The sequence below is a fragment of the Leptodactylus fuscus genome, chromosome 7 (assembly GCF_031893055.1).
Source record: "Leptodactylus fuscus isolate aLepFus1 chromosome 7, aLepFus1.hap2, whole genome shotgun sequence".
Classification (NCBI taxonomy): domain Eukaryota; kingdom Metazoa; phylum Chordata; class Amphibia; order Anura; family Leptodactylidae; genus Leptodactylus; species Leptodactylus fuscus.
Window position 1 is genome coordinate 127626347 of NC_134271.1, and position 10662 is coordinate 127637008.

The 10662-nt window shown below is 48.8% G+C and overlaps 1 protein-coding gene across 2 annotated transcripts; it reads right to left on the reverse strand.

Moving 5' to 3' along the window:
* Positions 1-4629: 4629 nt before the first annotated feature.
* CHST14 (carbohydrate sulfotransferase 14) lies at positions 4630-7209 on the reverse strand. 2 transcript variants are annotated; one of them, XM_075283025.1, is made up of 2 exons: positions 6065-7209; positions 4630-5338 (listed from the first exon to the last, which is right to left on the reverse strand). In XM_075283025.1, the coding sequence occupies exons 1-2, from the start codon at positions 7165-7167 to the stop codon at positions 5332-5334; spliced, it is 1110 nt and encodes a 369-aa protein (XP_075139126.1). In that variant the 5' UTR covers positions 7168-7209; the 3' UTR covers positions 4630-5331. The 2 variants fall into 2 exon arrangements, with proteins under 2 accessions (XP_075139126.1, XP_075139124.1); XM_075283023.1 differs by lacking the exon at positions 4630-5338 and having other exon boundaries at positions 5778-7209.
* Between the last annotated feature and the right edge of the window lie 3453 nt (positions 7210-10662).

Genomic DNA, 10662 nt, shown 5'->3' on the forward strand with positions numbered 1-10662 from the left:
GTGGGGCCATATATTGTATGGGAGCCACTAGGGGAGCATTATACTGTGTGGGGACCACTAGGGGAGCATTATACTGTATGGGAGCCACTAGGGGAGCATTATACTGTGTGGGGACCACTAGGGGAGCATTATACTGTGTGGGGACCACCAAAGGAGCTTTATAATTGTGGGGCCACTAAGGAGGTATCATCACAATGTGTCATAGAGAAGCAGATTATTTTTAGGGTCTGGCAGCAAAATGTGCTCGGTGAGAGTGGGCAGGTTTACATGGGGCATGGTCAAGGATATCGCTTAACACCAAAAATTGAGCACATAGTTATACCTATCATGCTTTCTGCTATCTAAGAATACAAGAATACATGTCTAAGTGGTGGTGGGACACTTATGATAACTTTGGTCCATCAGTGTATTATACCGGTCCTGATGGCAACCACAGGCAACATGGGTGCCCTGGCAGTATGACCAAATCAATAGCTTGCAGGCCTATCACTAGCTTGTAGCACCAAATAAGTATCAATGTACTGTATAAATAACATTTCGCCCCTGCTTCTTCGGTAGCCCCGTGAAGAAGCAGGCTGGCTCATGTGCAATTCTGGCATGTGTGTGTAGCTTCACATTGATTCTCTTACCTTATATGCTCTAACTACACATGGTGATGTGGGTATGATTTTTGCAATGCCACAAACATTTTTCAATTAGGTGCCCTGATTTTGTGATACTGTGGGCAATAGGAGCCTCTTTATATTTACATATACAGAATACAGGGCCTTTCTATACACATATTAATTGTGGCTGATTTCACCCCCTACACTACACTACTATTGAGACTTCTTATTTCCAGCAGATTATACACCTGCTGAAGTTGCTCATTCCAATGCGACCTCCACTTTAGTTGTTTGACGTGGTGGTTTTAAATGTTTTTACGTGTTTGTGTTTTCCTAAAATTTTGTAACAATAAATTATTTAGATTTAAAACTGATTTTTTTGTGTGTTATTTATACATTGATACTTAGTTGGTGCTTTGAGTTTGTATTGGGTATCGATGTGGTTTATCTAGTATTGAGATTGCTTTGGCTTTGCCATCACTAGCTTGTATAGTAATAGAATAACAGCACATTCTCCAATAAATTGTTCTACAGGTTGGAGCTTAGCTTCGTACCCTCAGCCTCTGATCTTGTGCCCTGGAGACTAGTAATATTCTCAGGAATGTACAGTCCAGGATGTGCTTTCCATTGTATGACACACATACGGTTGCAGGTCAAGTCTGAGGGTTACATAGAGGTTCGGTAACACTTATATAACCGGGTTCTGTATAATCAGTGGACTGGATTTTACTCTGCAAACACCTTAAAAGCTGCAGAACTAACAAACTTTCCTTTATACCTTTTAAATACACATTAAAAGCTTACCCAGTAATCTCTAGCAGTAGTTATATCCCGGGGACGGCAATCTAGAGGATTAACTACCATTATGAAACACATGAAGGGATATTTTCGGGGCAGGTAATGTACAGCAGTATTCCTATGCTTCATACACACAAACTTAAAGGGGTCTTGCAGAATGATGTCACCCAATGCCACACTTGTCTATAGGTGGTGTTTGGCATTGCAGATTGTCTGCATTGACTAGGGCTGAGTTGTAAGACCACACCTCTCCTCTACATAGCTGTGGCACTGTTTGTAGAAGAAAGCCAGCAGGTGTTTGTATTCCTAGACAATACCTTGGCATCTGGTCACTCATTTCCAAGCCCCCATATATATTACAAATAAAAATCCTGAAAAAGACATTTAAGGAGAGATATGCTAAACCTCGATAAATATATAAATGGTCCGTGTAAGAAATTTTGGGAGAAGACGTTTGTGTAAAATCCCTTCAATAGACGAGGTTTAATCTCCAGAGGTGACAAGGTTTCTTCGCTGTGAGGATTGTGAATCTGTGGAATAGCTTACCCCTGGACCTGGTTCTATACTGTAAGGAGTGTGAATCGGTGGAATAGCCTACCCAGGAGCTGGTTCTATACTGTGAGGACTGTGAATCTGTGGAATAGCCTACCCAGGAGCTGGTGCTATACTGTGAGGACTGTGAATCTGTGGAATAGCCTACCCAGGAGCTGGTTCTATACTGTGGGGACTGTAAATCTGTGGAATAGCCTACCCAGGAGCTGGTGTTACACTGTAAGGACTGTGAATATGTGGAATAGCTTACCCGTGGAGCTGGTTCTATACTGTAAGGACTGTGAATATGTGGCATAGCCTACCCCAGGAGCTGCTTCTATACTGTAAGGACTGTGAATCTGTGGAATAGCCTACCCAGGAGCTGGTTCTATACTGTGAGGACTGTGAATCTGTGGAATAGCCTATCCAGGAGCTGGTGCTATACTGTAAGGGCTGTGAATCTGTGGAATAGCCTACCCAGGAGCTGGTTCTATACTGTGAGGACTGTGAATCTGTGGAATAGCCTACCCAGGAGCTGGTTCTATACTGTGAGGACTGTGAATCTGTGGAATAGCCTACCCAGGAGCTGGTGCTATACTGTAAGGACTGTGAATCTGTGGCATAGCCTACCCAGGAGCTGGTTCTATACTGTGAGGACAGTGAAACGGTGGAATAGCCTACCTAGGAGCTGGTTCTATACTGTAAGGACTGTGAATCTGCGGAATAGCCTACCCCAGGAGCTGGTCACACCTTTATAGTAGGATCTAGGGGATCCAGGCTGGTTCTGACCCTGGGTTACGTGATCAGAACCAGCACCTGGCCCCCAGGTTACTCTGCCTCCTGTCCTGTTTGACCAGCACCTGGCCCCAAGGTTGTTCTGACTCCTGTCCTGGACTTATCTGTGCTATGGAGGCTGGCAGGCTATAGTAAAACCAGGCTATATTACAAAGGTTGTGAATAAGAAAGAGGAGGAGGAGGAGGGGGGAGGTGGAATGACCCCAGGGCTGAGAACTGGTTCTGATCACATGACCTGGATTTGCAACCCATCTGAGTCTCCCAGGTCCAGCATGAAAAAAGTCCCAGAGGAAATAAGTAAAATATCTGGAAAACCCCAGAGAATTCCCGATTATCTCCAATATTCCCTGAGGACACCATGCTGCAGATTTTGAATGTGTACCACACAATGAATATCCACAGCAATTCTATGGGAGGGAAAAAAAAAATCTGTGGAGAATTAAGGATTTGCTTTAGATTTTCACAGTTGCAGCATGTGGATTCTGCCATGTATAGCCTCAACAAATTTCTGCAAAGTGCTGCAGGAAAAACCGCAGGGGAAATGCGTTGTGGTTTTCTCCACAACGCTTTTCACAGAGAGTCTGCAAAGGTTTACTCTGCGACTTTCTGCTTCCATTATCCCCTTAAGGACACAGCCCAAAAGTATGTTAAGGACCAGGCCTGTTTTTTCAAAATTGACATGTGTCACTTTAAATGGCAATAACTTTGAGACGCTTTAACTTACACAAGTGATTTTGAGAATGTTTTCTCGTAACACATTATACTTCATGTTAGTGGTAAACACTAATCAATATTTTAGTATTTACTTATTAAAAAAATAGGAAATTTGATGGAAATTTGGAAAAAATTGCAATTTTCAAAATGTGAAATTCTCTGCTTTTCAGGCAGATAGTCATACCACCCAAATATAGTAATAAATATTATCTCCCATATCTCTGCTTTATATCGGCATCATCTTTTGATTGTATTTTAATTTATGTTGGACGTTACAAGGCTTACAAGTGTAACAGCGATTTTCCAGATTTACAAGAAATGTAACTATGTTTGTTTTGTTTGTTTTACACACTTTATTTATTTTTTTAAACTTTTTTACATTTGTGCTGTAAGCACACTAGAACCTGCGATCAGAGAGGATCGCTGGTTCTATACTAACTATAGACTTGCAATACACGTGTATTGCAGTCTATAGAGGAAGCTAGCTATGCAGATGCATAGACTAGCTTCCACTCGTCCTGGCATCCAAGGGGTTAACCCTCCCCCCATCGGAGCTCACTCCATGGGGGGAGGGATTAAGGAGCAGCATGTAGCTGTAAATTACAGCTCACACAGACTCCTGATGCTGCCGGCACCATGCTTTATAGCCCAGCCAAACCCCTAGGGTGCCATGATCACTATGGATCATGGCACCTTAAGGGTTAAACAGCGGGGTCGGTGCAATCACCGTCCCTGCTGCTACAGGGGAAGCCTGGCTGTCAGATACAGCCGGCCTCCCATGGAGATCGCACGGGCTCAGAAGCAGAGCCCATCACGTACAGGTACGTGGGAATGCGGGAACTAACCACATTCCCTGACGTACAGGTACGTGATTTAGCGTTAAGGGGTTAAACCTATAGGTATAATTGACATTCTGCAATTTCCAAAACCATGACGGTTTTGGAAATCGCAGCGTTTCCGATCCCTGTATTTTTCTTCAATGTGTGGATGAGATTCAAGGGTCCCATTCACTTTGCAAGGGACAACCTCTCTATTAGAAGACACCAGCGTATAGATGGATAGCACAGGGTAAGTTACAAATTTTGCAGCAAGGCTTTAAGTTACACATCCGCCCCTCCCCAGATTTTCTAAATCAAAAACATGAATCAGAATTTTTTATTAAATAAAATTATTTAATACCATTTGAAATGCTCATAAAAAAGTGTTAAAAATGACTCATCAAATAACTAGGAAACAATTGTCTTATTTTCCTGGCGCTGAATGAGTTAAGAGCAGTCTCCCCCACGTCTGGCTCCGGGCACGGCAGGCTCCGGCTTGTCCGGTATAACCTAAGCCACATATAAGGCGAGACTGCTATTCAATACAAAAATACTTCGCTATAGAAAAAACACAAAAATATCAGGATCTGGAGTTTAGTTATTAGTACAAAATCTTTGGTTACATTGAAAGTGCATAGGAACAAATACAAAGGAGGAGCTCAACCGAAAACCGGTCACCTTGCCATGTAAACAATGAGGGACACAAGTAGCCATGTGAACGGGGGCAGCGGGTGCCACTCTCGCTTTCTTTGGTCAGAGTGCTGGTATATCTTTTATGAGGGGGCTCTACTGCTACTTGTGTGGTGTATCCCTTTAAGAGGATCATGGAATGTGATAAAAAAAAACATCCTATCGCCTGGCTCATGAGACCCCACTGATCCCAATATGGGGTTTTCTGCCTACCCGTCTGCTGCCCTCACTGTCTGCACTGGAAGCTGTTTGTGCCTGCCTGGTGCCCTCATTGCCTGCACTGGAAGCTCCCACTGTACTTGCCTGCTACTTGCACTAGAAGCTCCCAGTGTACCTGCCTGCTCCTTGCAATGGAAGCTCCTAGTGCCTGCCTGCTGCCCTCACTGCCTGCACTATAAGCTTCTAAAGCTGCCCTCACTACCTACACTGAAAGTCCCTGATGCTGCCCTCACTGCTTGCACTGGAAGCTCCTAGTGCATGCCTGCTGCCCTCACTGCTTGCACTAAAGCCCCCGATGCTGCCCTCACTACCTGCACTGGAAGCCCCCAGCACTGCACTCACCCCCCATTGCTGCCCTCACTACCTGCACTGGAAGCCCCCATTGCTGCCCTCACTACCTGCACTGGAAGCCCCCCTTCCCCCCCCACGCTGCCCCCACTGCCTGCACTGGAAGCCCCTGGTGCTGCCCTCACTGCCTGCACTAGAAAACCCTGATGCTGCCCTCACTACCAGCACTGGAAGCCCCCAGTACTGCCCTCACCCTCCAGTGCTGCCCCCACTACCTACACTAGAAGCCCCCAGTACTGCCCTCATTGTAAGCCCCCGATGCTGCCCTCACTACCTGCACTGGAAGCCCCCGATGCTGCCCTCACTACCTACACTAGAAGCCCCCGGTACTGCCCTCACTGCCTGCACTGGAAGCTCCTGGTACTGCCCTCACTACCTGCACTAGAGGCCCCCAATGCTGCCCTCACTGCCTGCACTGGAAGCCCCTGGTACTGCTCTCACTACCTGCACTAGAGGCCCCCAATACTGCCCTCACTGCCTGCACTGGAAGCCCCTGGTGCTGTCCCCACTACCTGCACTAGAAGCCCCGGGTGCTGCCCTCACTGCCTGCAGTAGTTCTCGGTAATGTTGGGCAGGGAGTAGGCGAACAGAGAGTAGTCCAGGATGTATTTGGGCAGCAGCTCCCGGATCAGCCCCTGCGGGGTGTTGCACAGCAGGTACTGCATGGTCTCTTTAGTCACCGGCTTGTACCAGGCCTGTCTCTCCGGGAAGTGGATGTGGTTGGGGGCGCCGATGGTGTCCAGGACATGGTGCGCGTCCTCCTGCAGCCTCTCATAGCTGCCTATGAAGTCATAGGGCACGGCACAGGGCTGGCACAGGTTATAGATGGGCATCCAGTGCTCGTTCATCTTCTCCACATCCTCGTCCTGCAGATATTGCAGGAACTCGGAGAAGGTGACGTCATCGCCCTTGGAGGCGGCCGGGTTCTTGCGGTACCGCCGCACGATCTCCATCCCGTACCGCTGCTGGTATTCCTTGATCTCCCCGAACTTGTTGCGGTACGCGGACAGAAGCCGCTCCATGGGCTCGCGGACAAAGAGGAACTTGTAGTAATGCTGCAGGCGGTACCGGATCTCATCGGCCGACAGGTCGGCTAGGAAGACCAGGTCGCTCTTGTGGTCCATCTTGAGCTTGGTGTCCACGCTGGGCAGGCTGCCGTCCAGCACCTTCAGCACCCTCTTCCAGTTGGAGCAGGCCACCTTGGGCACGTAGCAGTACAGGAACTTGTACTTGTCATTGACGATGATGTGCTTGAGCAGGGTCCGGCGCTGGCCGGGGGGCAGAGCCCACACAGTCCGGGGCATGTGGCCGCACAGCCGGCTGATGGTTCGGTTCCTGACATCGCGGAGGATCTGCAGCTCCAAGTCGTCTCCCCCATCGGCCTCCAGCCGTGTCCGCCACGCCACGTCCCTGCGGGGAGGAGGGGTCTTCACTTGGGCCAGAATCCCCCTCTCTATCATCAGCAGCAGCCCGCTGGACGCCACGATCACTCCGAACATCAGCATGGAGGGCAGCAGGGTGCTGTGGCCCCGGGGCCGGGACAGGGGGTGAGAGGGGATCCGTCTCAGGGTGAGGGGCGCTCTGTGGTTCTGGCTGTCCGGCCCCATCTGGTAGCTTTGGGGGAGCTGGTAGAGCGGCCGCGGGAACATGGCGGCACCGGGCACACAGTGCGGAGGTCCCGGCTCCCTGCTCACGGCTCTGCAGCCTCCATCCCCGGCATTGGGCTGAGCTCCGGCCTGGGAAGCGCGTCACGGTCACGTGGTCTGGGAGACGGCTGCTGATGTGGAGCGCTGGCTGCTGCACCGTGTGAACGGCTCCGTATACAGCAGCCAGGTGCGTGTTCACACAGCTAGCAGGGATCAGAATGTTTTGGCAAATGAGGGACACCTTCCTATATAGTCTGTCCCAGGGAGGGCTCAGCCTGCACTCAGCATCTAAAGCCAATCATATGGTATCATGGGGCCAGTCTATTGGAACTTCATTAGCTTAGAAGCCCCTGTCTGTGCCCCCTGCTGTGTCCCCCCCACTCCCTGGTCTCATCTCATTGTTCCCTGTCTCTGATTCTATCTGCATGTCTCCCCCCCTATTCACACCTGATAGACAATATACAAGTGTTTGCCAGTTTGTGTAAATGTTGGCCCTATAGTGGCCCCTGCACACACTATTATGCCCTATAGTGGCCCCTGTACACAGTATTATGACCCATGGTGGCCCCTGCACACAGTATTATAGGTCAAGAGAGGTGAAGCAACATAAAAAATACTGTTACTTACCTCTCCTACGTTTCGGAACACTTCAGGACTACTTGGTGACATCCCAGACGTCATGTAGGCCGGGGTATGTGTCATGACGCAAGCCCCAGCTCAAGTGACGTCTCTTCCATCAGTGAAGATGGCTGACATCAGTGGGGAGTGCGCCAGAGCCACGGAGAGGTAAGTAACAGTGTTTTTTATGTTTGTATCCTCCTCTGGGTCTCCAATATTATACTCTGGGGTCTGAAAAGATCATAGACTATAATAATTGTACATGGGTGGTCCACAATGAGGCATAATAGGGACCACGATGGGCATAATACTGTGTGCAGGGACCACTATGAGGCACACAGTATTATGCCCCATGGTGGCCCCTGCACACAATATTATGCCCCATAGTGGCCCCTCAACACACTATTATGTCCCATAGTGGCCCCTGCACACAGTATTATGCCCCATAGTGGCCCCTGCACACAGTATTATTCCCATAGTGGCCCCTGCACACACTATTATGCCCCATGGTGGCCCCTGCACACACTATTATGTCCCATAGTGGCCCCTGCACACAGTATTATGCCCCATAGTGGCCCCTACACAGTATTATGTCCCTTAGTAAGCCCTGCACACAGTATTATGCCCCATAGTGACTCCTGCACACAGTATTATCCCCCATAGTGACCCCTGCACACAGAATTATGCCCCATAGTGGCCCCTGCACACAGTATTATGCCACATTGTGGCCCCTGCACACAGTATTATCCCCCATAGTGGCTCCTGCACACAGTATTATGCCCTATAGTGGTCCCTGCACACAGTATTATCCCCCATAGTGGCCCCTGCACACAGTATTATCCCCCATAGTGGCTCCTGCACACAGTATTATGCCTCATAGTGGCCCCTGCACACAGTATTATGCCCCATAGTGGCCCCTGCACACAGTATTATGCCCCATAGTGGCCCCTGCACACAGTATTATCCCCAGTAGTGGCCCCTGCACACAGTATTATCCCCCATAGTGGCCCCTGCACACAGTATTATCCCCCATAGTGGCCCCTGCACACAGTATTATCCCCAATAGTGGCCCCTGCACACAGTATTATCCCCAATAGTGGCCCCTGCACAAAGTATTATGTCCCATAGTGGCCCCTGCACACAGTATTATCCCCCATAGTGGGCCCTGCACACAGTATTATCCCCCATAGTGGCCCCTGCACACAGTATTATCCCCCACTGTGGACACCCATAAACAATTATTATACTCTGAGCTCTTTTCAGACCCCAGAGTATAATAATCGGAGACCGAGGGGTATATATCAATATAAAAAACACTGTTACTTACCTATCCCCACTCCTCGGTGGTGTCAGCCATTTTCAATGACATGCGGGACGCAGGCCCGGGTCATGTGACGTCAGGGACGTGACAGAAGTAGGCCCGGAGAGGTAAGTAAAACGGTTTTTATTTTATTTTTTTTTTACGTTACCTGGACCTCTGATCATTATACTCAGGGGTCTTTTGTCTGAAAAGACCCCCGAGTATAATAATGATGTTTGTGGGGCCTGTGGCGTCACCGGGGCCGGCCCCTGCTAGGATGGGTAAGTAAATAGGGCCCGTTACTGTTGCCGGCTCCCTAATGTCCCAGGCCCTGTGGCCGCTGCTACCACGGTAGTTATGCCACTGATCACAGCGCTAATGCCCCCAGTCGGTGCCCACATGGTTGTGTTGCGACTTGTAAGTTATGGCTGTGTAGTTGCAGCCTGTATAAAGATAGAGGTAAATAATAATGTACTCATATGGATTATACAGGCCGAGTTGATATGAGTTGTAGAAATGTGCGTGGATTGTGTGCCCCCCAGTGGCATCGAAAGGAAATTATTTTATTTCACTCAATAACCATATGAAGGGCAATGGGAGCAGTTTTAAGGGGGCTCATTTTTGCCATCACCTCAGCAGCATTTTTATACTGATGACCTGTCCATAGGATCAGCCATCCATAGCTGGTCAGTAGGGGTCCGACCCTCAGACGCTGCATCGGATAGCTGTTCTGGCTGCCTCCGGGTGCCGAAAGCTACTGCAGTAGACTGGGCCAGAAACGGGTCTGCTGCTATCTATGTCATAGGCGCAGAGTTGCTGTACCCCGGCGCCTGTACTACAGTGTGAATGGGCTACAACTTTGACCCTATCACTTGAATAGGATCACAGATCCATATGAAAAGCTTCCAGTACTCAGAGGCAGCCAGACAAGTTGGACAGTGTTGGAGTCCAGTTGTTGGACCCCAAGAAATCATCCTGTGGATGGGTCATCTGTATGATAAGCAGTCCTCGGTCCCAGAAACGCTTTTTAATAGGTGTGGTGTGTGGTATACACCACTGCACACACAAATATACATATGTATGTGATGGCAGATTTTTTGAGTAACCCTATTGTTCCTATAAATGAGCAAGCACAGTGCTCCCATAAGTGAGAATAATGTCCCATTAGCATTAGATTGAGTGTCTGAAGTTTCTATCTTTATACATCCATGCCATAAATACAATATCCTACTAATATTATAAAGGTGAAAGTATGTGTTTGGATGTTTGTGTGTTTGGATGTTTGTTCCTCAATCACACCTACACGGGCCAACGGATTTATTTGAAATTGCGCACATACATACCTTGGGTCCCGGATTGAACGATAGGCTACATGGAATTCCCGTACACCACCGCAATTCACTCCCGTATCCGGTGCTTCTCACCGTTCAATTCGCTGCAGGACCTGGGATGGTGTCATCGCAGCCCTTTCAGCAGCTCACCTGATTGGGTGCCGCTTCTCTATGTGGGCAGAGTTATCTTCCGGCCGCTGTCCACACCAACATGGCGTCTCTGAGAGCTCCGGAGCGTCCTGCACAAGG